At 38.5% G+C, this 26,775-nt stretch overlaps 3 protein-coding genes across 4 annotated transcripts in view; 2 read left to right on the top strand and 1 right to left on the bottom strand.

The window, feature by feature from the left end:
• Nucleotides 1-2,006: 2,006 nt before the first annotated feature.
• zcchc4 (zinc finger, CCHC domain containing 4) lies at nt 2,007-17,656 on the bottom strand. The gene is made up of 13 exons (XM_026915559.3): nt 17,455-17,656; nt 16,252-16,370; nt 14,854-14,936; nt 13,990-14,268; nt 12,009-12,089; nt 5,893-5,965; nt 5,656-5,806; nt 4,503-4,603; nt 3,549-3,670; nt 3,365-3,440; nt 3,220-3,271; nt 2,385-2,511; nt 2,007-2,231 (listed from the first exon to the last, which is right to left on the bottom strand). Exons 1-13 carry the CDS (start codon nt 17,525-17,527, stop codon nt 2,126-2,128), a joined length of 1,443 nt encoding a protein of 480 aa, XP_026771360.3. The 5' UTR covers nt 17,528-17,656; the 3' UTR covers nt 2,007-2,125.
• Nucleotides 6,720-14,034, top strand: si:dkey-219e21.4 (nuclear factor 7, ovary). Of its 2 annotated transcripts, XM_034309526.2 has the most exons (7): nt 6,720-6,805; nt 7,991-8,133; nt 8,258-8,353; nt 9,409-9,639; nt 9,741-9,760; nt 9,870-10,003; nt 10,927-14,034. In XM_034309526.2, exons 2-7 carry the CDS (start codon nt 8,002-8,004, stop codon nt 11,514-11,516), a joined length of 1,203 nt encoding a protein of 400 aa, XP_034165417.1. In that variant the 5' UTR covers nt 6,720-6,805; nt 7,991-8,001; the 3' UTR covers nt 11,517-14,034. The 2 variants fall into 2 exon arrangements, with proteins under 2 accessions (XP_034165417.1, XP_053094756.1); XM_053238781.1 differs by lacking the exon at nt 6,720-6,805 and having other exon boundaries at nt 7,714-8,133.
• A 1,287-nt stretch (nt 17,657-18,943) lies between the features above and the next one.
• Nucleotides 18,944-26,775, top strand: part of ablim2 (actin binding LIM protein family, member 2) — a 109,360-nt gene continuing 101,528 nt past the window's right edge. Inside the window, exon 1 of the mRNA XM_053238388.1 lies at nt 18,944-19,227. Within this exon, the coding sequence (XP_053094363.1) occupies nt 19,218-19,227 (10 nt within the window). The 5' untranslated portion in view covers nt 18,944-19,217. The remainder of the gene's footprint in view (nt 19,228-26,775) is intronic.

Below are 26,775 nucleotides of genomic sequence, written 5' to 3' on the forward strand. Positions count from 1 at the left end.
TATTGTGTTGCCCAAATTCCCAGTGGACAAATGATATTCCATGGATAGTAAACTGTATAGTTTTTTTTTTAAACCCATAATGCACTGTAAATCCAGAAACTTCCAAACTTTGACACTATCTAAGTACCACAATGCATAGCGATTTCTTTCAGCTGGAAATTTTACTAGTCAGGATGAAGGACGGAGAAGCGACTCCATGCTGTATATACAGTACTGTACAAAAGTCTTAGGCATATTATTTTCTTTAGTACAAAGTTTGTTATAGATTTTTATTTTCTGACTTCTACATTATTGATTCAGTACAAAAACATTTTAGATTCCAAACATTAGTTTTCCAGCACAAAATGAAATGTTACAGAAAAATGTTTGTATGTCAGTAAAGAAAGCAGCAGATTCCATAAGAGACACTTTTCAGATAAAAACATAATGAAGGCTGCTGGGTTTCGCTGCAGAAATAAGAAGCGAGTCGACAGTCAAAGTCTCCAGAAGAACTGTGGCTGCTTCTGCAAGATGCTCAGTAACACTTCCAGCTCATTTCCTTATAAAACTGCACACACTGCTCCTGAGAATACTGTTTTATTTTTTAAAGCAAAGGATCGTCACACCAAATATTGACTTTGTTTCATTTATTACTGTTTACTGCTCTTTATAGTATTTTTTTAAAACGTAGAATAATTTAATTTCATTATTTTTGAAGGCATCTTTGCTCTACAGCATTTCTTTGCATGTGCCTGAGACTTTTGCACAGTACTGTATGTGTAAAAGGAAAAAATATATAATAAAATTATTTCTGTATTTTTGTTGTTTCAGTACGCGCCGTAATTTGTACAGTTTAAATCATTTGACTAACAGCGGGTAACGATGATGATGGTGTTTCTGGAGCACTTTCTAACCACAGTTTTTCTGAATTCAGTCCTCACTACTGTTCCTTATGCAAAGCTTAGTGTCAGTGGTTCTTAAACTATTTGTAGCCAGGAACCTCTTTAACTGCAGAATGATGCCGCCTCTGTGGTGTCTTGTAAGGGGGAATTTGCCAGTTGGAGTAACGTCATTTCAACCTCGGAACATTTGACGTCATGCGAAATGGGGGGAAAAAAAAACATGGACGCCTCCATGACAGTGTGTCTTATGTTTGCTCTGTGTGAGAGTGTAAAGCTCGTAAAAAGCTACTCTAACTGCACTTTTACAGTTACAGAGTGAGAATGTGGCTATTGGTTTTGTAGCATGTTGGACTGAAGTTGCGGCACAGCAACAACAGCAGACAATAGAGAGTAGCGTTAACAAAAACAAGCTAGCCGGCTAACGTTAGTGAAAACGCTAATGTTGATGATTACTTTCTCAAAACAGAGATTATTATGGTCAATGTTATAGATTTAACCAAGTACTGTGTGTGTATATGAACTAATCTAAAGCCAATACTGCTATAAACTAAAATAAAAGTGGAGAAGGGGGACTTTACACTGTTCACAGTGTGAGCGGCCATGTTGATTAGACATCACTCCGTAAACAGGGAAGGAACTGGCAGTTGAAGACTACCTCATGTTGATGAGTTGAGGGGGCTGCGACTTTTACTGGTTGCAGATATGGAGTTATAACTTCATCTCGAACGCAGCATTAATTCCACAGGCCCCATCTGTTTGGATCTATTTCATGAATGTTATTGAAATGTTTTCGGATTGTATTTTTTAGACCCATAGAGCTTTCTTTTCTTGAAGTTTCCACTGATAGAACATGTTAAGTCTGAGTTGGTGCTTGGACCCCTAAACACTTTGATAATGTTAATTGTGAGTGCAGTCTGGATAGTTAACAGTGCACGAGTGAGGGATTGATTACTGAAACCTCACTGCACCTCATTTTTAATTGGCTCGGAGATATTCACTGCCTCCCAAGGGCCCAAGTTACACTGAAAGTCATGGGATTTGACCTCATAACCTTTCCAATCACTGAGACAACTACCCAACAACCACTGACCACACTTTAGTAAGAAAGTTATTAATTACACAGTGTAAAAGTGTATATTTTTATTATCAAATAGCCAGAATACAATGTTCAATGCTACAATGTTCATTAGTCCACTCTGTTGATGACGCACGCTCCATCAGGGTGTAATCTGTGCAGCGAGTACTCATGTGACCTTTTTCTTCTTCCTCCTGTGGGTATTTTTGTTTTTCCTTTTCTTAGCGGTGTGCTTTGTGCTGTTGTGTTTGGATGCTCCTTTAGCACTCTGTACACTGGAATAGACACACGAGATCTGGCTCAGGTCAGGTTCATCCGTAAACATACGGTACTAATACAGAACAAACACTCTGTTACAACCAAGAGGACACTATGCAGGATCTGTACAGTGTGTGAGTGTGTGTGAGACTGTATGAGCATCCACTCACTTTTTCTTGTGTTTGAGAGGACAGGCTTTGTGTTTGTGTCCAGGATCACCACAGTTGTAGCAGCCTGTTTGTCCACAGCGATGATCCGGAAGCACACAACGACCGCAGGAGGAACAGTGACGCCAGGCTGAGAGAGGATAATGGATTTGTTACAGCGACAAGATCCAAAAGCGATGATAAAGTAGGTAAATTATGCAAATACAACCTTATAGCATGTGCATGTCGATCAGCCAAGACATGTTCAGCGTGTAGACTTATTTAGTTTTAGCGCTGGAGCTAAAAAATTACGGAGGCTTACAGCTACCAGTTTAGCGTGAATACATCATCACACACTCGCATCTCCTCATTCAGCTTTGTGGAGTTGTTCGGTGTTTCAAACAGACTTGTCTGTGGTTTCTGACACACTGTTATGTATAAAAATGGACAGAAGGATGTCACAAAGCTTAAAAAAAAACAACAACACTAAAACAGCTCGGGATGTGGCTCCATCTTGAATCATATTCTTCCTCAGCACATAATTTTGGTGTCACTTACACCAGCATCAGGATTCAAAGTTTGATGTTTTGATGAATTATATAATAACTGTAGTGATTTTATATAATATAATTCCATTTTCACATGTATATATATTTTTATACACATTTTGCTATAGTCCTTTTTATATATAAATGATGTTGTATAGCTAAACAACAGGTTTGAGTCACGTGTTGTTATTTAGACGTGCAGTTTGTAAAACGCTGAACTGGTAGCTCTTGCTTTTGCTTACATCGTAGCTAAACACGTCTTGGATGATTGAGAGATTGTGTTGATTTCAAAAGGAAGAAGTAACACTTACAGGGCTTCACACACTTTCCACATTCAGCACAATGCCTCCATGGTCTTCCGTTCTGAAAAATAAAATGTGATGCTTAGTTCCTCTTCTGTTTTTTTTTTTTTTTTTTTTTTAAAATACAACCACTCTGCAAAAACACGAGGCCTACCTTGGATGTGCAGGCGTTACAGTCGGGGCAGTGTCGGTTCTCTGCTGAGACGTATCTCTCACAGATGCTGCAAAATCTGAGGATGTGAACGAGTGTGAATGAGAGGAAGCGCTGAATATTTACTTCCTGAGCAAAATTATGATTTGATCATTAAAGAGTGAAGTGTGTGTATATTCAGGTTTACCTGTAGCCTTCCTCCTTTGGCAGGACGATGTCTTTGGGACAGAGGTTAGTGAACAGTCGGACTGGGGATTGCTTACGGCCCGTCGTCCCGTGTTTATACAGAGGATGATTATCATAATCCACCTGCAGTAACGACAAATAACCACATTCATGGTGCATTACTATTACGATTTTACATAAAGTCATGCACCTAAATTGCTGAGACCTTATAATTATAGAGTATGGTGTGGATATGGGCTCAAGACGTTAAGGTTAGTGTAACTCCCGTGGTGATGAGGAGGTTGTTGGTCTTCGCTGTAGCTTTGTTAGAAATGCTGTGTCATGAGTGTAAGCAAAAATACACAACAGATCCACCATGTTTATCAAACTCAATCACTAAAGGCTTCTTCATACACATGGTTAGTATTATTACATACTGTATACGCATGTTCTCATGCACAAAAGAAAAATGTCTAATCACAGAAAAAAATAGGTACAGAATGGCTGTTAAATAAAGAAAAATATTAAGCAGTGCTACACCATAGATTGTGTATTTAATGATGTATTAAAGAGCTGGAATCCTAATAAGACTCTAAATAATGCTTTATTAAATGCCGTGCATTTTATGAGTTAAGCAGTTCAACCTGTAGATTAAAAATCAGAGAAAATGAGTATCAGTAATATATATTGTTGATCAGGATCTCAGATTTTTCTATTACATCCATCATAAAAAAAATGTCTCTAATTATAATAATCTAATTTGCCATATATATTTATTTTTCTATTTAAAATGAGCCTAATGCTGGTTTATCAAAATTGCTAAAATAAAGGGGGTTCCAAAACTTTTGACCGACACACACACCCACCCACACACACACACAAAGTAAAAAATAAATAAATAAATAAAATACTTGATATTTGTGTAACATTTTGTCTATTTTTTTTTCTTTTTCCCCCCTTATGCAGAATCCATTACCTGATAATCCAACATGGTGAAGGCAGGGAAGCAGTCGAGGATCCTCGGCTCAAAGAAGTACGGAAATATCCAGACCATGGGCATCTCGGACACGCTGCTCTCTGCAGAATGAGGGTTCGAACAGTTGTGAGTGTATAAATTCTGCAGTGTGTCATTACTGAGAGCAGATAAAGCAGGGGTGCTCACACTTCTAGGACAAGAGATCTACTTTTTCATATTATTATTATTAATAATGTAAGATCCACCATGTAAAATATGCACCTACACTCTAAATTTGTTTGCGAAATTATTTTGAGAGATTTGTTTTTATTCAAATAATGTTATGCAGTCAATTTTCATTCAAAGAAATCGCAAAAGTAATATACAGCAGCGGGGGCGTGGTCGAGCATCAGCGGGGGCGTGGTCGAGCGTCAGAGGTGGACGGAGAGGACGTGGGTCGAAGCGGCAGGTAACGCGTGATGATTCTCATCTGTATCTTATTACAGCCAGTCTATTTATTTGTCTCTTTGTGTCTCTTTGTGCATTCTGCCGTAACCAGAGAGAGAGAGAGAGAGAGAGAGAGAGAGAGAGAGAGAGAGAGAGCGATATAGTTGGTCGAGCTTGCGAAACACACCCGCACGCACACACACCATGAAGCGTGACCTTGACCTTGAACTTGACAGAGCGAAAGCCGCAAGCCCGGGACGAACCCGTTTCCACTGAGCTGTTTCGGGTTTGGTGAGTTTTTAAAAGTGCACTAAAAAGCTTGGACTGAATAAACACGAACCCGGAGCTCAGCAAAAATTCCACCTGTCTCCCGAGTCCTCCTCCACGCTCTCACACACTCGGGTTCTACACCGACCTGTTAAGAAGATCGACTAGTGGTTGTCTTGTGATCGACGTAATGAGCACCCCTGAAATAAAGGAACTGAGAACCAATAATGGTTAAAGAAAAAAAAAAAAAAAGTGCTACGACTCCATTTGCATCTGAGTGTGTGTATAAAGTTGAGTGCAGAAATTTGCACACCCTTAGGACTACCTTTTTCGAATCAATGCCCCGCTACAGAAAATGCAACTTCATTTTTAATATTTTGGATTCAAAGAACATGGTACACACTCAAAAACCATGGGGGGCGCAAACTTTTGCACCGAACTGTACTTGTGTCTTACACACCAGTTCCCTGTAGACTCCTCCACATGTGAGATATCTTCGAGAACGTGTGTCCCAGAAGCTTCACCAGACCTCCAAAGGGTGGATCTGCTACCATCACTACTTTATTGCCACCTTCCTCTGTCAGGAAGTCCAGGAAAACTTCAACTGCTTCCTGTGCAGACAGGAAATTGGACAAATATCAGCGTAATATCATATATATGTATAGATTTATATAAAAACGCATGCAGAATATTTTACCTTTCCGTCAAAGAAGTGATGATTAAACATGTTGTAATGACAGAACTCATCCTGTGTGTAAAACTGGGAATATCTACAAGAGGAAAAAGAGCAAGAACATCAGACATTATTCTTCTCACATGCATGCACCTACACGCATACACACACACACACATATACACACACACACATACACACACACACACATATACACACACACACACACGCACACACACTGATACAAACACACATACACACGCGCACACTGACACACACACACACACACACACACACACACACACACACACACACCCACACACTGATACACGTACACACCCACACACACACACCCACACACTGATACACATACACACCCACACACACATACACACACAGATACACACGCACACACACTGATACACACACACACACTGATACACATACACACCCACACACACATATACACACACATACACACACACACACACTGATACACGCACACACACTGATACACACACTGAGACACTGACACACACACACACACACGCACACACCCACTTGCACACTGATACAGACACACGTACACAGGCTTTGGCTTGTTATGGACTTATGAAAAAATTTTACAGCTGCTTCAGCACATACCAGAGAGAGAGGGAGAGAGAGAAGGAGAGAGAAGGAGAGAGAGAGAAGGAAAGAGAGAAGGAAAAAGAGAGAGAGAGAGAAGGAGAGAGAGAGAGAAAAGGAGAGAGAGGGAGAGAGAGAAGGAGAGAGAGAGAGAGAGAGAGAGAGAGAAGGAGAGAGAGAGAGAGAGAGAGAGAGAGAGAGAGAAGGAGAGAAAGAGAGAAGGAGAGAGAGAGAAGGAGAGAGAAAAGGAGAGAGAGAGAGGGAGAGAAGGAGAGAGCACAAGAACAAATTTTCATTCCTTCACTGTACTGTAAGTATCAACCTAATTTTCTTTTCTTTTATTTAATTATTTCCTCGCATTTTGAGACATTGAGGATTAATAGATCATTACTTTGCTCATGACTGTGGAGGATATTCTGTTTCTCATATACAGTAATGTAAATGTCATAATTCAGCTAAATTACCATCACTAATACAGAGATTTTTGTTTTTTTGGAGTTATCCTTTTTGTTTTTTTGGAGTTATCCTTTTTGTTTTTTTGGAGTTATCCTTTTTGTTTTTTTGGAGTTATCCTTTTTGTTTTTTGGAGTTATCCTTTTTGTTTTTTTGGAGTTATCCTTTTTGTTTTTTTGGAGTTATCCTTTTTGCTTTTTTGGAGTTATCCTGTCCTAGAGCAGGAAAAGAACAACTCTTGATCCGAGGATAAAGCCCTCTAGCTTTATAGAACGCGTCTGTTCTGTTTTTGAAGCAGCTGGAAGAACAGTACAGCTTTATTCTCTTCTAAAACATAGCTATAGTTTTCCCCCCCATTCTAGAATATCATTCACTCTAGAATAAAGCATTCCAGAATTATGTTTTTTGAATAATAGAAGAATGAAATAGAATAGGAATAGCTATCCCCATTCTAGAATGAAGCAATCCTTTTTTCCTGTAATCTAGAATATTGCTCCCCTTTTCTCCATGTTCTAGAATATAGCTATCCAAATGTTTTCCTAGTCTAGAATAAGAATATCATTTATTGCAGAATAAAGCATTCCAGATTTAAGTCTTAATGTTTGTTGAATAATAGAAGAATGGAATAGAAAATGTTAATTTCATTTCTAGAATATTATTACCATTTTATCTGGATGGTCTAGAATGTAGCAGTCTTTACTAAATAATAGAATAAAGCATTCTAGATGTTTTTACAATAGGATAGAATAGAATAGGTTCATTCTCTTCTAGGATGTAACCCCCTTTTCTAAAATGTAGCTCCATTTATGCAACATTTAATGTAGCTGCTATTCTTCTTTCCTCTGGTCTAGAATGTACCTCTCCTTGTTTTCCCCTAATTCAATAAAATCGTTTTTTTTAAACAGAAATGTAAAGCAGAAATGCAGAAATGTTTAAAGACGTGACCACTGCTGTGGTTAAAAAATGAGCAGATCCACTGAAACCACCAGCTATGAGGCACGACATGAGGATTTCTTCTCTTTACTTTTTTACTGTTTAATAGAGTTTGCAGAAATGGCAGAGGAAGAGGGCGTGTCACAGCCACCGCCAGCCGATTCGCTCTGTCTGGCCTCAGTCACGCAGCCCTACCCTCGTTCTCCAAAATCACTCCGTAAACCAGGCGCTGACTCGCTCAAATACTCACAGGTTTGCTTACATTCCACTATAACTTTGTGTTATGGGGAAAAAAAAAAAAAAACAACAGACTGATAGTAACGTTAAAGCAATACAGCACCCTCGTGTATATTAAAGGCGTTTGTGTGAACATCAGGGACAGCTGTCCTGCTGGCTGGAGGAGCTGGAGAAGGAGAGCAAGAGGACGGAAGCTCACATGGCGTCTCTGAAAAAGCGCCAAGCCAACCTGACTGTAAGTGATCAGCAAATCTTACCAAACTTAAAGGTGCGGTCTGTAATGTTTACCTACATCATTTATCCGAGATATCCGAGGATTCCCTTATATAAGGATCTGCATCTCTTCATTTCAGCTCCACCCCCCAGGCTAGAGTTTGTTTTGGTAAATAATTAACAGCTAATAATTAATAATAATAATAATAATTATTAACAGCTAGTAAACTTCGTGAGTCTTTGTTCTGTTTCCAACTAAAAGGCAAGACATAGTTACGTAAAAATATGAAGAAAATATAAAATAAACGTTATCAGAATACTCTGTCTGTGCTACTTGAAAATCACAGCTTTATAATAATGCGCTGGTTCTAATACATTAGCGTTTCTATAGCAACGGCTCATTCATAGGGACGCCATACAAACTTATATATTTTTTTATTTTTTATATCTTTATATCTGCTGCTGTAACAATGCAAATTTCCCCATCGGGGGACGAATAAAGGATTATCTTATCTTATCTTACGGTTATGTTACAGCTGATATAATGTAAGTGAGTACAAGAATTTATTTTGCAGACATTCTACTATATTAAACGTAACTCTAAATGGATAAGAGGAATGGTACAAGTGGAATAAAACACTATAGGAAGCGCTGCTATAGGAAAATAATCAATTTCAGGGTGGTACCACTGACTCTGCTTCATCACATCATCCTGTTGTTGATTATTTTCCTATAACAGCATGACCCATGGTGGTTTTATTTCTTAGACAGCTAATCTACGTGATGCTACTGCTCTATATTTTCTTAGGTACAAGGTTAAACTCAACAAGAGTCGCACTCAACATTCCACACTGACGGCTTTACATAACAGAAGTCGAACTTTTAGCGTCGTCAACTCTTCTTTCTTTGATTTAGGAATATTTCTAAAGACCCAGGTGAAGCATTTCTTGATTCCAAGGCATTTCTCACAATCCCCCCCCATCAAGCCACAATCGCACTAATAAACGTTCTATGAATTAAAAGCGTTAATATGTTAAAGCTAATTCGTATCCGTTGTCATTGACACTTGGGGTGAAGACGAGTGCCGAGACGATGGAGCAGCAAGTGCGCGAGCGATTCGAGGCCATGCGTCTGGCCCTGGAGAAGGAAGAACAAGCCGTCCTGGACTCGCTAGAACAAGAGCACAGGGAGAACAGCAGCAGAATGACGCGTCTCCTGCACGACTGGAACCAGCACCTGAAACTGGTGCGCAAACACATCAGCACCGTCAGGACACTGCAGGAGGGAGGAGCTGAGAGCCAGCAGCGGGTACTCATCACTCCGTACTAAAGAAGACGTGTGATATAAATATAAACATTAACAATCATTTCCTCATAAAGCTAAACTTTTACATTCTATCCTGATTTTAGGTCTCTCCTGCAGATTTCAGGTAAATCACTCTCAATATAATTTGCAGCTGCAGGTTAAAATGATCAGTGCTAATAATTAATTAGCATGAGACTATGTCATTTTCGTGATTTGATCGAACTTTTGCGTAGCTGCCATAAGAAGCAGGACGCAGCTGAACTGGCCATCAAGCTGAACGATGAAAAGTTCCAGAAGCTCATGAAGGTTTTGGGGAAGATCTCAAAAGATTTGCAAGTCCAACTACAGAAGAAGAGCTTGCTGCTGGGTAAATAATCAGCTTTTTTTTTACTAATTAGTTACAGATGAATATCACTGAATCATGAGCTCATAGCTGGTTAACATGAACGACAGATTTCAATGATGTTAAACGTATTTATCTACAGTGAAATGTATGTGCTGTTGAATTCTGGATTCTGATTGGTCAGAAGGTGTGGATTAATTTTCTATAACAGCAGCTCTGACAGTAGTGCAGCTTTAATTCAAATCACAAGTTAATATTAATGCACTTGTTCTGATACGTTATCATTTCTATAGTAACAGAGTGAAAGGAATGTGTGCAGTCGTTTTTTTGGAAGGAGTCTCCAGTGTCAGTGCTTTGTAACAGTCCGAGGTAAAGCTGTAAGTTTAAGTTTTCTGACATCTCCAGGACAGAGGAGTCTTTACGCTTTCTGGTTTCATGGTAACATCACAAGCTGCGTTTTTTTTTTTTTTTGTCTTAGAGAGAATAAAAGGTTTATAGCTGTTTATAGCTGTTATTAGTGAGAACAGGAATTAACACGTTTCATAGACATTCCCTAACGTTAAACATAACTAACGGATTAAAAAGTACAATATGTTGTTTTTTTAATAAATAAAAAACTGCAAAAATTGCTGTGGTGTAAAAGGAATAAAACACTCCAGGACGTGCTGTTATAGGAAAATAATAAACTTCAGGGTGGTGGCGGTAACTCTGCTTCATTACACCACACCGTCACTGATTATTTTCCTATAACAACACAACACAGAGTGGTTTATCTCTGGCCAAAATCACACTGTATTCCCTTTATACGCTGTTTCATGGCCTTATTTAACGACCAAAATCCTCATGATATCCCACAATGCACCACAGAATCTATCACCGCAGTTATTCACAATGCACTATACTGTCTAAAGACTGATCTGTACAGTATCCTGTATGTTTCTTGTCAGACTCCACTGAGGTGGTGATTGACAGGACAGCCAGCCACAGAAAGATCAAGGTGACTTCAAGTGGGCGGGGCTTGTACATCTCTCCTGACGACAGCTCGGCTCCTAGCCACCCTCTGCAGTTCGATCAGACCTGCTGTGCCCTGGGCTTGCCCGCTATAAGCTCGGGTCAGTGTTACTGGGAAGTGGACGTTCACTGCTGCCCTTCCTGGGCCGTGGGCGTGGCTTACGGCAGCCTGCACAGGAAAGGGCAGGACAAAAGCACAAAACTGGGCAGGAACAGACTCTCGTGGAGTCTGGAGTTTCGGGACGGGCGTCTGATGGCGTGGCACAACGACCGGCACTTGGCTCTGTCCGTTCGGGCGGCACCAGACAAGGTGGGCGTGTTTGTCAACTACCACAAGGGTCGCGTTGCGTTCTACGACGCAGACGCCATGAAGATGCTGCAGGATTTCTCAGCAAGCTGCACGACCGCGTTCGAGAGGGCGCATCACCAGTTCACCGAGCCAGTCTTTCCTGCTTTTCGCTTTTTCAAAGCCAAAGATCGACAGCCTGTTCCAGATCATATGGAGATCTGTTGCCTAGGGCTCTAACGCGTTATTCTGCAGTAACACTGAAATGCAGATAAATCTCATCCCGCAGATTTTAGTCTTTTTCCTGCAATAACATTTTAACGATCTATGTTTATGCCTAACCAATGCTACATTTTAATGCGACTAAATATCCGGAAACATAACATTGCACTTTAAATCAGTGTGGATTAGTAGTTTAATTTACATCCATGCTTTAATCAAGAGTTTTCAAAATAAACATGGTAAAAAATTTTTTATGAAAAGTAATTTAAGTATTAAACAAAACAGAAATGTGGTCAGAAACAATCTTTTAGCTTGATCAGTTGAGTTAAAAATTTAATAATAATAATAATAATAATAATAATAATAACAATAATAATAATAATATGCAGGAGAGGAGTGATGTTATTCCAGGACCAGGGTGATGATCCACTTATCCAGTTCTTACCTTAGCATAAAACTACTCTAGCCTTAACTTTTAACTAGAAAAAAAATCCCAAGATGTGCACTTACCTAAAATCAATATCCAGTAATAAACTCTTCATGGTGTGAGTCTTGTCCTCTCTGCTCCGGATCTTAATCAGCTCATGTAATCTGCGATTAAGTGAAAGTTAGTTTGTGTAAATAAATTACTTAAATACTTAATTCAGTGTGAAATAACACATCAGGCTAATCTGCAAAATAGTTATGACGAGCTTTAGATAGTAAAGGAGTCACGGAAGTGGGGAACGATGCTGTAACCAGAAATTTATATTTTTGCAATGACAGTCAATAAACAGCGGGGAAGAATCCACAACTGCGAGTCCAAAATGGGCGGGGCATACTCTCTTTCGCCTGTCAATCACTAGCCAATCATGGGTGTCTGTGAGATCATGTAGGCGGAAGAGTGTAGATAGCACTTTCCTTAGATTGTAAGTAGGTTCATTTGTAAGTTCATAAGTAGGTTAACTTGTAGGTTAGTTAGTAAGTTTGTCAGTAGATTAGTTTGTATGTATGTTGGTTAGTTTGTTAGTTTGTAAGTAGGTTAGTTTGTTGTAATTTAGTTTAAGTAAGTTCACAAATAATAAGTTTGTAAGTATGTTAGTTTCTAAGTAAGCTTGTCAGTAAGAACTCGTTAGTTTGTAGGTTAGTTTGTAAGTTAGTTTGTAAGTTCATAAGTAGGTTAGTTTGTAAACAGGTTAGTTTGTATGTTGGTTAATTTGTTAGTTAGTTTGTAAGTATGTTCCTAAGTAGGTTAGTTTGTATGTAAATTAGTTTAAGTAAGTAAGTTCATAAGTAAGTGTGTTTAACTGAAATAAGTAAGTTAGTTTGTAAGTTAGTAAGTAAGTAAATTAGTTAGTTTGTAAGCAAGTTTACAAATAAGTAAACTTATAAGTATGTTAGTTTCTAAGTACGTTTGTCAGTAAGAATGTTAGTTTGTATGTTAGTTTGTAAGTTCGTTAGCAGGTTAGTTTATGTTTTTGTAAACAGGTTAGTTTGTGAGTATGTTTGTAAATAAGTTAGTTTGTATGTTAGTTTCTAAGTAAGTTTTTCAGAAAGAATGTTAGCTTGTAAGGCAGTTAGTTTGTAACTTCGTAAGCAGGTTAGTTTGTATGTAAGTTCGTAAGTAGGTTTAGTTTGTAAACAAGTTAGTTTATACAACAGTTCTCATCCACTAATTTGATTGGTCCAGCAGCAGTCCAAACAGTGCCTATATTTCCTATAATGGCACTGGGACGTTACACTGTGTCTATCACTCCGCTTTTCTGTGTTCACCACATAAAATTCCACTTCCTAGTTCAAAATGGTTACTACAGTAGAGTTAACATCATCAGCGGACATGACAAACGACACTTTTCAGGAATATAACTTGAAAAGTAAGATTAAAAGGAAAAAGTGTTACCAACTTCACAAATAAGAAGTTTGTATGTTAGTTTATAAATAAGTTCATAAGTTAGTTAGTTTGTAAGTTCATTCGTTAGATTGTAGGTATGTTTGTAAGCAAGTTAATTCATAAGTAATTTTGTAAGTAACTTTAGACAGTCAGAAAAAAGAAAGAAAGAAAGTTTGTAAGTAAATTAATAAAAAATTTCATAAGTAAGTTTGTTCAGTCAGTCAATCAGAAATAAAGAATCAGCGTAAGAAGAGGTGGATGTATGGAAATCATTGCCAGATTTACAGTTTCTAATCCAATCATGGTTTAAAACCTCTCAATATAAAAGTAGATCTGAATTACATCCATCAGCACTGTGTTAATCATTTCCAGGCCAAAAGGATTAAGGAAAGCCCACCCTCTGAGATATTTAGAGATCTGGCAACCCTACTCTTTTACTCTGTAATGCAGTGGAGTGGTGAATGGTGCAGCGCTGCAGTTTAACATTAATTTAATAATTAATCGCACTATTCTGCTCTGTAACTGGTGTGACTTTATGATTTTTTTTTACATTGCCCCAGTGTTGAAGATGTAGATCTCAGAAGCTGCGTTATTTGAACAGGGCACGCGTTTTAAACTCACCGTGGCGTCCCTATGCAAAGAACCTTCTGGTATCCTAATCCAGAGAGCACATCCAGAAGGAAATGGCAGCTGCGGTCAGCAAACAGGTACTGCGCATTGCTCTTCTTATTCTCCAAAGCACGCAGCAGTAGACTGGGCCTCCTCAGCCGCGCCACTGTGATGTCATCAGAGAGCGCCTGGTGTGAGGCGTGAGCGCTCCATTCGGCTGGAAGGAGCAGCAGCTGACAGTCCACACAGAACCTCCTCTGATCCAGCGGCAGGGAAACAAACTCTCTGAACCTGTCACAGGAGCGAGAGGAAACACTTTACACCCTGCTCTAATGAGGTACCTGCTCTAAAGTGCCGCACTGTGTAGCGGTACCATCCGGACCCTGCTCAAGTACCCGTGTCTGTTTCACACATAATAGAAGGAGTTTCTCTGGAGGTTGTGCTGTAGGGGCAATTAGTAACATGCTACTCCCAATTGGGATTTGGCCTGATTTCAAGATTTAATGTGGCTCATGGATAAGAAATGTAGAAGTGAGATAAATACCAGCAATGAGAAAACAATCCTGTGAGTCATAAATGTATAAAAACAAAATCTAAATATTATATTTTATGTAATTTTGACACCCATCAGGACAATTCTTTAAGACCAGTCAGGGGCGTGCTTTATTTCTAGCTCCACCCACATTCCCCAGTTTGGTTGTCTTTGTACCTGAGCAAGAAAGGGAAGGGGAACCTAATGCTTAGTTATGGTACGGTATACACCATGTAAGGACTCACGATGCAATGGAAATAATGCTGTAATAAAATGTCGGATTGTGGTTTTGTTACTGTACCGTACTGTACGCTGTTTCTCATCAGTCCAACACGGACATTTACCTCGTGCAGTACTCTGAATGAGTGAACGAGGGCCTCTTCAACCGGTTCTGCTCCTCTCTCGCACGCACTCGTTCCTCTGATACCTGAAACATTGAATCATTAAAAAAGTATACAGATTAAAAGTAAAAAAACACAACATCAGAAAAAGATGTAAATAATATTCACATAGATGTAAACGTGTACTCAGTGGTACAACAGCTGTTCAGTAATAAGAATAAATATATAAGATTAAATAATATTCCTCTACAACTATGCTCAGTTTTTTCTTAATTTCTGAATAACAACGAACAACAAAATGTAGGTCACAAGTTTAAGACACAATCACATCTGGCAATTTGTTTGTTAACAACATTTTATGAAAAAAAAAAAAAAAAAAAGAAAGAAACAGGGATATAAGAATTTAATTAAGTAAAAAAGAAAGAAAATATACAAAATAATAACAGCAATTATTGACAGAGGCTAGTAATAAGATTAATGTTTTGCCTTTATTTTATTTCAGTGAATTAAAAATATGAAATAAATTCATTTTAAACAATTACATGACAGGGAGGATTTCCTCTGCGTTTACATGAATGAATATGATATGTTCCTATAATTATAATAATAAATTCTTTACCACACTAAAGGTCTGAGCATATACATTATATACAGTGTGTGTGTGTGTGTATATATATATATATATATATATATATATATATATATATACACACACACACACACACACTTTTTTTTTTCCTCCAAAAATGATAAAACAGCAGTGCCTTGATGTATTACAACTTAAATTTCCCACTTATATATGCAAATTTGCAATTTTCAATGCAATAATGCACGTTGCCATCTGACATACATCTGATGTATATTGGATGTATATGATGTATGCCGCTTATGAATGAGGGCGGAGTCTAACGTGGCAGTAAATTATGTAGCAGACTGTAGTAGTATTAGCATCTCATCTAGTCTTGGATGCTTTATTAAAGCGTTAGTTAAAGTCTTTAACTGCATTTAAATCCTTTTTAAGTACACAATGAAACATGAAAATGACTTTACTGAATTGCACAGATGGTGTAGGGTTCATGTGGGTGTTGCATTCATCATGTTAACATGACACTTGAAATGTCACTTACCTCATTAAGCAGTCGCACGCTCTTAAAGTGGATTTAAAATCACACTATTAAACATCACAAGGCTACAAAATGTTTGTTAATGCAGTAAACCACCTGTCATTTACGCCGTTACGTATTAATGCACTGATTCTGCATCAAAAGACATTTTCATTTTATTTTTGACTCTGATGTGCTTCCACAAGTTCCATTAAAACTGCACTTTATGGTTTGTACTGAACGTTAAATTAAACAGAAAAGACTGGATCAAAAAACATGTTAACTTCAGTTCTGTTACCTTTTCATTCTCCCACTGAAAGAAGTTGCAGTCTTTTCTGTCTCGACATGCAGAGCAGGCGTAAAATCTCTTTCCACTCCTCTCTCCTCTGCACATGACCTGAAACAACACTGCAGGTCCTGCAACACACACACACACACACACACAAGCAGTTCAAACAGAAAATAAAGCCAATAGCTAGTGATCCGTGGTTCTCAGTGTGACTCAGAAGTCCATGCTTTAACGTGATAATGTAAATTTAATGTTTTACTGTTTTTTGATATCATCACAGCAGTAAATATGACCATCATCACACATGATATATTAATTATTATTATGAATGAGTTTAAAATGATGCAAATCATATTGTATATGTGTGTGTGTGTGTAAAATTTACAAATCTTAAATGTTGTTATTAATGATTCAAAATATTTTACTAATTTTAACACACTATAACTGGGTTGTGTTCCATGGGTGGAAAGTTCAGTAATAAAAAATATTTTAAATAAAGAAGTACATAAGTAAGTACTTAAGTAAGTAAGTTATTCATTCGTAAGTAAATACACAAGTATGCAAGAAAGTAAGCTGATCATAAGTAGGTACGCAGGTATGTATGTATATTCAGTACACGAGTAAGCAAGTACTTAAGTATGTAAGTAAGCTGATAAGTTTGCAGGTTTGTAAGTAAGTACCTAGCTATTGACAAGCAAGCAAGTACATACAGTATGTAAGTAATAAAGTAAACTATTCAGTAATAAAAAAAGTAATATTTTAAGTAAATAAGTACACAACTAAAATATGCAAGTAAATATGTAAGTCAGCTGATCATAAGTACACAAGTATGTAAGTAAGCAACTGATCCTAAATATGTGTGCAAGTAAGTAAGTACATAAGTATGATAGTAAATAAGTAAAAAAGTAAATAATAAAATAAGTAAATAAGTACTTAGTAAAAGTAAGTAAGTATGGCCATATACAAGTTAATTCTAAGTAAGTAAGCACCTAGCTATTGACAAGCAAGCAAGTACGTATGAAAGTAATTAAGTAAACTATTCCTAAAAAGGAACGCAAGTATATAAGTACATAAGTAAACAAGTACAGTAATATATAAGTAAGTAAGAAAGCGGTTCATTAAATAAGTAAACTACTCATAAGTAAGTATGAAAGTAAACAAATAAATAAATAGGTGTTTGACACTGACACACACACACACACACACACTCACCATGTGCACAGTGCGGTGCATTTCTCTCCTCTTCACCCGGAATAATCACTTCCACTTCTCCGACCTGCTCCATATCTCTCACTTCACCCACTGATGATGATTATTATTATTATTTATCTAAGCAATAACTTCACTACCCGCACTCACACCCGGTACAGCAGCGCCATGTTGATATATACATTGGTTGTCGCAGAAATATGACGTCAATGCGTATCCGCCCACTACATGCGCCTTCTTGGTTTTTTTTATTTATTTGTTTATTTATTTATTACACTTTTTGTGGTGCAAACCAAACGCAGTCAATATAGTAAAATATGTAGTTTTTCGTGTGTATAATAATAACAATAAACCCATAAAAGGTTTGTGTGTGTGTGTGTGTGTGTGTGTATATATAAACAATTATTTATTCTGTGTTTGCATTATGTTTTTTGTAAAAATATATTTTGCAAATGTGTCAGCTTGTGTTAGTAATGTATATGTAAATAAATAAATAAATAAATAAATCCCATTAATCGCATAAGCTACATCAGTTTTACAGAATATTAGCTTTCAATCTTATATTTTATTGTTTATACTGTATCTCTCAGATATGTGCAGATGTGCAATTTGAAAAAGAAAAAAAGAAGGAAGAAGGATGATGATGATGATGATGATGATGATAGAAGAAGAAGAACAACAAGGATGATGATGATGATGATGATAGAAGAAGAAGAAGAAGAAGAAGATGATGATGATGATGATGATGATGATGTGCTGCTGCTGCTGATGATGATGAAGGAAAAGAAAGATGATGATGATGATGATGATGATGATGTAAAAGATGAAAGAAGAAGAAGAAGAAGATGATGATGATGATGTGCTGCTGCTGCTGCTGCTGCTGCTGCTGCTGATGATGATGATGAAGGAAAAGAAAGATGATGATGATGATGATGTAAAAGATGAAAGAAGAATGATGATGACGAAGGAAAAGAAAGAAGGATGATGATGATGATGATGATGATGTAAAAGATGAAAGAAGAATGATGATGAAGGAAAAGAAAGAAGGATGATGATGATGATGATTTAAAAGATGAAAGAAGAAGATGATGATGATGATGATGATGATGATGATGAAAGAAGAAGATGATGAAAGAAGAATAAGATGATGATGATGATGATGATGATGTTGTGCTGATGATGATGAAATGTACTGAAGTCTCCTGCAGACTGGATTTTTCTCTCCTCTCCTGCTGTTTCACACTTTCAGCTCTTGGAGGCGACAAAATATAAACTAAAGCTCAGCATTTAACTTCCATTAAATTTCACTCACAGCATCTCTGACTCTCTTTCCCTGTTGTGTTACTGACCTGAAGTCAGGTGTCACTAATAAACTGGCCACTGAAAGCGTTTCCACAGGCTGCATCTTCCATGTATTTACCCCTGCACTCAGTTTCCCATGAGGCTTTGCGCGCTCAGGAGCTGGGAGAGCTGCTGATGCAGAGGCGCAGCGCGGCGCTGTCACACGCCCATGCGGAGCGCTCGCGCGTACACACACACACACACACACACACACACACCTCAGACATTCACTGCGTTCATCTGTTACGCAGGAGCTGTACTGCTCCAGAGCGCACGAGCGCGACTGGGATTGCTCTGATCCGTGTGCATCTTTGGACTGACCTTGTGTGTGTGTGTGTGTGTGTGTGTGTGTGTGATGCGCTCTCTGAGCTGATCAGCTCGGCTGCAGCAGTGTAACCGGAGTGGAGACGGATCCGCGCACCACCATGAGCACCGGTGAGTGTTACAGAGCTGGAGCTTATCATTCATACGGATTTATTATGTCTTACAGACTGAGATGTTTAGTGTGTGTGTGTGGTGTGTGTGTGGTGTGTGTGTGTAGCTGTCATCCCTGCCTTACAGGCCAGTAACGCAGATTCGCCTTTAAGCGCAGCTGCTCAGCTTGTTTTCCTATTGTCAAGTGTGTGTGTGTGTGTGTGTGTGTTTTATTTTGCACAATACATCATCACTATATCCTTATCGCAGTCTGGATGTTGGAGTAGAGCAGAGCGATATGATCAGAGTGATACTGATATCACGATACAGCGATAAATTGCTGCATGACAGATTTTTGTGAGAGTGTTGCATGTATCATGAGCAGCTCTATCAACAACAAGCAGCTGATCAGATAATAATCTGTCTGTAATTATTAATCAACGGATCTTTGGAGACGATCATCATGTTAAAACTTTGCAGATCTTAATAATGCAATATGCAGATAATGTGTCATTAAAATCATGAAATCGTGAAACTGCAGGTTCTCCTGGAATCACTGTTAGGTTTGGAGTTAAATAGCATTGTAGAGCATCTTCAAACTAGTTTTATTAATATATATATATATATATATATATATATATATATATAGATAGATAGATAGATAGATATATAGAATTCGAGTGCTTTCTTTGTTTTTTTGCTGTTTTTAATAAAATGTGAAACTAAACCAGTGAGTCTCCGGTTCTATCCTGAGCTTAGGTTCCTGTCTGTGTGGAGTTTCAGATGTTCTCTCCGTGTCTCTGTGGGTTTCCTCTGGGTTCTCCTGTTTCCTCCAACCACCCAAGACTATGCTAAATTGCCCGTGTGTGTGTGTGTGTGTGTGTGTGTGTGTGGGCGTGGTGCCCCAGCATGGCATCTCATCCGGGGTGTATTCCCATGGGATAGACTCCAGATCCACTGCCACCTTGACCAGGATAAAGCGCATACTGAAGATGAGCGAATGATTGTAAAGTATTTGAAAGCTGACTTTTTACAATTTTATTGTAAAGTGTAACTTTACGATCCAGGGAAGTTATAGGAAAGACTTAACAAATAGACTGCAAAATGTAGCTGAGCTCAGACACAAATCAACAACAAAAAAAATAAAACAGAAGTCAGAAGATAGAGAAATATAAGAAAATAGAAGAGGAGACATTGCCACGTTAATAACTGACTAACTAATTAAACGAACAAATAAATGAAATAAATTCCTAATAATTGCGGTGGGTAGCGTTGTGTTACTCCTAACAGCTCCAGGGTTCCTGGTTCGATCCTGAGCTCAGGATACTCTCTGTGTGGAATTTCACATGGCGTCCCCGTGTCCGTGTCTTCCACGTTCTCCGGTTTCCTTCCGTATTCCCATCTCGTGCCCGGTGTTCCCGGGATAAGCTCTGGATCCACCACTGAAGATGAACGCAACATGCAAACTGTTCTTCCCCCATTTTGTCCCTTATTTGCCCTGCTCTTCTCCTCTACCAACCTCTGAGACATGAGACATGAAGCTGGCCAACTGAACTACTCATGCTTCGTAACACACTCAGAGGAAAAGCGCTATCCGCCTTCTTCCACATACATCAGCACATAGATGCCTATGATTGGCTAATGATTAACGGGAGAGAGGTTATGCCCCTCCCATCCAGAAAGCACAGCCAGTTTTGCTCTCTACGGATTGCTGTGACATCATCAGGATTCAAACTTGTGATCTCTGATGTGCAAAGTATTAAACTGAATGCAATTTTATTGTAAATTGTAACATATTTTTCTTTGGAGGTTTAGTACCTAAATTCAGGAAAACCAAGTCAGAAGATAGAGACATAGGAAAACCTCTTACATCTGATGTAGCGAACTATGAGACGAGACATCGCCATCTCGGCAATTCGACCGGAATCCTGTTTTCCTGAATGATTAAGTGCTGTTTACGGCTCAGTGGTGGATTTTAAGACCCGGTTAAGCCTGTTAACTACAGGTAGCAGGTCTGCGTAAGTGTTTTAACCAGCAGTGCTGAGCAGCGCTTTTTTAAATTTTGGCATGGATTTATTGATCAGTGAGATGTTGTGTAGTGCAAGAGTGCTGGTAATTCCCCGTCGAACTATCTGAGAGGTGATTCAGCAATCAGGCCGCTGTGTGTGTGTGTGTGTGTGTGTGTGAGCGCTGCCCGGAGAAACCATCCTGACTTACAAAACACTCAGCCGTGTGACGTGACTGCGGCACGTTTGCTTTAATCCCAGGTTCTGCCTTTCATAAATGCGTGATCATCACCATCGACATCATCACCGTCAGAAGATATGGTTCATCCCTAACAGTAAAATCGTTATATTATAGATATTTACATTGAGTTTACATTTCTGATATGAGGCACAATCAACATAAAACTCAGCCATCTTCAGCTTCTCTGCACACAGCATCTTTTTATTAAACCTCCCACAAGACACAGGTTAAATCCTAAATGGGTTTCTATTCACTATATATGCTCCCTGCATAGGGTAGAATAAAGTAGTGCACTTCATGACCAATAGAATGTGACCATAAATTCTTCGGTCATGTGACAGACGTTATTTAGCCACTGAGTTTAAAGCTGCATGAGGTGAAGGGTGAAATTTGTTCTGACCTTTACGCAGGAACGTGAGTCACGTGAATAATCACATGGGTCACGTGAAATTTACACCTGGTTTTTAGGCACTTCACATTTCATGCATTTATTTATGTGGGCTTTTCACATGTAGTGCATGTTTTTTTGTCCACATGTTTTTTTTTTTCACATGATTCATTTCTTTTCATATATGATTCTTGCATGATTAAATTATTTGATATGATTTTTTACATGATTTTTTTCATGTGTTTTTTTTAAACATGATTCATTTTCATGTGATTCTTTTCTTTTGACTTTCATATCATTTTTCTTTTCACTTTCAAAGTCATTCATTTTCACATGTGATTTTTTTCCCGCATAATTAATTTTCACATGATTTCTTTATTTTTACATGTTTACCTTTATTTCAGAATTTGGACATGATTAATTTACACCTGATTCCTTTTCCACATGTGATTTTTTTTCATATGATTCATTATTTTCACATGAATTTATTTTCACATGATTTCAGATGATTCATTTTCACTGGATTCATTTATTACAAGATTTATTATTTTTACAAGATTCATTTATTTTCACTTGTGATGTCACACGTGTTTACATGCACTCGCATGGCAATATATATATATATATATATATATATATATATATATATATATATATATATATATATATATATATACATATATATATATATATATATATATATATATAGAGAGAGAGAGAGAGAGAAAGAGAGAGAGAGGGGCACCAGTAATAATCTCTGAAATGTAGCATTAGCCTGTGACATTTCTCTTCTCATGGCTTTTATTTGCGTTTGTGATTAGCAGAAGGGATGAATGAACAGTTTCCACTTGATGTCGTCAGTCAAACCGCTACAGGGCTTATAGACATGCAGCAACAACACGAGGATAAACCATGATAACATGATATCCTCAGCTATATAACTTGTTAATCCGCTTAATGAAGTAGGAAAAAAGAGCCATGAAAGACATGAACTTGAGCTACTCAGTGATAATACACTTTACCGACACACAGATAATGACAGAACATATATATGACAGTATGGGGCTTAGATGAAGAGATATAAATCTCCAGTGATGGCAGGTGGAGCTGTTAAACCTCATATCTATCAGCAGCTAGACAGTGAAATGATTAGAGTTGAGCTATGCATTATATCACGAGTTCTCACTGATGGCATAATAAGAATGGTGTGGAGCAAACTATTACACACACACACAAAGGCAGGTAGGCACTTTGCAGAATGCCATGTAACTCCAAATACCAAACATGTTAAACAGAAACTTTTAGTTCAAACCAAAAAAAATAAATAAATAAAAACACTAAACCTACAGTGCTGTCATCTGTCCTTTTGTGTAATTTGTGCATTGGCTGGACAACGTGTGGTTCGACTATCTACTTTTAGTTTCTTTTTTCTTCCAGAGGCATTTTGGATAAAAATAAAGGATGATAGAGTAAATGATCGTTCACCTCGTTCACGTTCATTACACCTAGTGGAATCAGGGGGTAGAAAAAACATGATACAATGTCATCTAGGGTGGCCCTGTGGTAGATCAAATGTAATGAAGTGCCCTCTAGGGTGCCCTTAAACTGGAAAAAAAAAACATGATGAAGTGCCCTCCAGGGTGGTCCTACAGTAGATAAAACATGATGAAGTGCCCTCCAGGGTGGTTCTACGGTAGATAAAATCTGATGAAGTGCCCTCCAGGGTGGTTCTACAGTAGGTAAAATGTGATGAAGTGCCCTCCAGGGTGGTTCTACGGTAGATAAAATCTGATGAAGTGCCCTCCAGGGTGGTTCTACAGTAGGTAAAATGTGATGAAGTGCCCTCCAGGATGGTTCTACAGTAGGTAAAATGTGATGAAGTGCCCTCCAGGGTGGTTCTACAGTAGGTAAAATGTGATGAAGTGCCCTCCAGGATGGTTCTACAGTAGGTAAAATGTGATGAAGTGCCCTCCAGGGTGGTTCTGCAGTAGATAAAATGGGACGAAGTGCCCTCCAGGGTGGTTCTACCGTAGGTAAAATGTGATGAAGTGCCCTCCAGGGTGGTCCTACAGTAGGTAAAATGTGATGAAGTGCCCTCCAGGGTGGTTCTACAGTAGATAAAATGGGACGAAGTGCCCTCCAGGGTGGTTCTACAGTAGGTAAAATCTGATGAAGTGCCCTCCAGGGTGGTCGTACAGTAGGTAAAATCTGATGAAGTGCCCTCCAGGGTGGTCGTACAGTAGGTAAAATGTGATGAAGTGCCCTCCAGGGTGGTCGTACAGTAGGTAAAATGTGATGAAGTGCCCTCCAGGGTGATTCTACAGTAGGTAAAATCTGATGAAGTGCCCTCCAGGGTGGTCGTACAGTAGGTAAAATCTGATGAAGTGCCCTCCAGGGTGGTCGTACAGTAGGTAAAATGTGATGAAGTGCCCTCCACGGTGTCATACAGTGGAAAAGAAACATGATGAAATGCCTTCTAGGGTGCTGCTATGTGTGAGAGTATGTGATGCAGTGCTAAAGGTTCTTTGTGTTTGCATCTGGTTTTGTGTTTTCTATTTAGAGCTGTAGGACTCGAGTCTGGTCTCGAGATGCACGAATGAAGCCGACTAGTTCAAGTAATCGCTTGAGCATGAAAAGGATCTGACTCAGTTTCATTTAAGCTCGATTTTGACTCAGCCTCGACGTCCTTAAGACTCGGTCTTGACTCAGTCTTGGCTAGTCCTGGTCTTGGACTTGTCTTTGGATTTGAAAATGGCGGACTTGATTCAGCCTTTATTTTAGCGACTATTTTAGCAAAAACAAACCTTATACAAACCTTCTGATATTCATTTATACGCTACTACACACTTCAGTTTAGTTAGTAAAGCACTGAATGTCACCTTTTGGTGCAGTCAGCGCACAACAACTGAGGGAAGTGCTCAGTGGTTAAGCCTTTGTGCTACAAATCAGAAGGTTGTGAGTTCAAATCCCAGCACTGCCAAGCTGTTGTGGTTGGATTCCTGAGCAAGAACCTTTTCTTGTTACTTTCAGCTGCTTAGTTGTATCCTGCCTTAACTGTAAGTTGTGTTCGCCAAATGCAGTGAATTATATTGAAATTTTTACTGTGTATTTAATTTTGTACTGTCATTATATTTACAGTAGTTATGGTAACTGCACTCTGCTGTCAGGAAAGTGCTGTCAAATCATCTGGAAAATTTACAGTATATAACTAATAACTTTAGTAATAAGTAATTACCTGTAAACATACACTCGCTGACCTCTTTACACCACCTAAACTGGACACTAGTTAACGTTTATCTGACAAACAATTGTCCAGTTTTGGGTGAGCCTATGACCACTGTACCCTCAGATTCCCGTTCTTGGCTGACAGGAGTGGAACCTGATGTGGTCTTCTGCTGTTGTAGTCCATCTGCCTCAAGATTTGACGTGTTGTGTGTCCTGAGATGCTTTTCTGCTCACCACGGTTGTACAGAGTGATTATTTGAGTTACCGTAGCCTTCCTGTCAGCTCGAACCACTCTGGCTGTTCTCCTCTGACTTCTCTCTTCAACAAGATGTTTCCTACCTACAGAACTGCTGCTCACTGGATGATTTCTGTTTTTCGCACCATTCTGTGTGTAAACTCTAGACACAACTGTGTGAAAATCGCAGGAGATCAGCAGTTTCTGTCTTGCACCAACAGAGGTCACAGAGGTCACTGAGATTTTTCTCCATCATGATGTTTGATGTGAGCGTTAACTGAACCTCTTGACCTGTCTCTGTAGGTCTTATGCATTTTCTCTCTTATGGTCTTATGCATTGCACTAATGATAGCATAACTGAATTAACTTTACTACTCTGATGCTAGTAAATTAGTGTAAATTTTATGTGTGGGATCATAAAAAGAAATGAATCTTATTAATGAAGCACAGACACAATATCATTACTGCAGGGATGCTTAAGGTATTTGCTTTGCTGATTTAGCAATTATTTCGTTACTGTATATTTTATAAAATACAATGCAAAGTAAGGTTTCATGAAATAATATCAGACAGTTGAGTAAAGAAGAACAACTGCAAATCATAATGTTGCAAACCTAGTCAACTTTGGTTTAGAAAAAAATGGCAATGAGTCGTTTGGTTCCCAAAAGAGTCGACTCTTATCGGTGAGCTGAGTCAAATGAACTGATTCACTGAAAAGATTCAGAATTGATATCACTACTGCTTACTAACTAGACAAGTGGTCCATGACACAGAGTTGGCTCTGTGCTGTAATGTTATAACACTGTTTGAATTATTTATACATTAATCCTGACTGCTTGTAGCTTGTTCCTGCACAACACCATCTCTGAGACACTCCCTTTCGATTTGTTTCCTTATGTAGGTCTCTTTAAATGTCTATAAATACCCATCTGTGCCCTTCTCAGCCTATATTTATCACACGCCATCCAATTGCCTCTTTCTTTCCTCCAATGAACAACAATGAGTTCTTATGATGAAAATCAGCTTCAGAGAACATAAGCAATTTATATCAGTCTGTACTGTTGTACGTTTGGTATAAATGATGTTATATTGGTATAACGATTGGTATAAATGTACGCACTTTATGAACTTGTTATAGAATAATTTTGTATAAATCTATGGGATGTGATGAACGTGTGTGTGTGTGTGAGAGAGAGAGAGAGAGAGAGAGAGAGAAAGAGAGAGAGAAAATAGAGAAGGTACCAGATTGTCACCGTCCTTCCAGCCGGTGTATAACTGAGCGAAACAGGAATTCAGCAGAATGTAGTGTGTTTGCGCCAGGCGCCGGTCAGAGCCGTGTTTTCACTGCTGATTGGTTTGATGAGTGTTTGGTATTTGCTGTCTGTGTGCTCAGTGCTATATATACAGCGAAGGCAGCACAGCTTTGTCATTGTTTGTTGGTTATTTTTTTAGCATCTCCATGCCTTCTGGTGAT

This window comes from Pangasianodon hypophthalmus, chromosome 12 (assembly GCF_027358585.1).
Source record: "Pangasianodon hypophthalmus isolate fPanHyp1 chromosome 12, fPanHyp1.pri, whole genome shotgun sequence".
NCBI lineage: Eukaryota > Metazoa > Chordata > Actinopteri > Siluriformes > Pangasiidae > Pangasianodon > Pangasianodon hypophthalmus.

Bases quoted from the DNA above. Each gene is read 5' to 3' on its own strand.
- si:dkey-219e21.4 (XM_053238781.1), top strand. From the start codon at position 7,912: ATGAGCAGATCCACTGAAACCACCAGCTATGAGGCACGACATGAGGAT. The intron at 8,134-8,257 runs GTTTGCTTACAT...TGTGAACATCAG, and splicing joins ACTCGCTCAAATACTCACAG to GGACAGCTGTCCTGCTGGCT. The intron at 10,004-10,926 runs GTAAATAATCAG...GTTTCTTGTCAG, and splicing joins GAAGAAGAGCTTGCTGCTGG to ACTCCACTGAGGTGGTGATT.
- zcchc4 (XM_026915559.3), bottom strand. From the start codon at position 17,527: ATGGAGCAGGTCGGAGAAGTGGAAGTGATTATTCCGGGTGAAGAGGAG. The intron at 5,807-5,892 runs GTAAAATATTCT...CTGTCTGCACAG, and splicing joins ATCACTTCTTTGACGGAAAG to GAAGCAGTTGAAGTTTTCCT. The intron at 4,604-5,655 runs GTGTGTAAGACA...CTCATTCTGCAG, and splicing joins GAGGAGTCTACAGGGAACTG to AGAGCAGCGTGTCCGAGATG.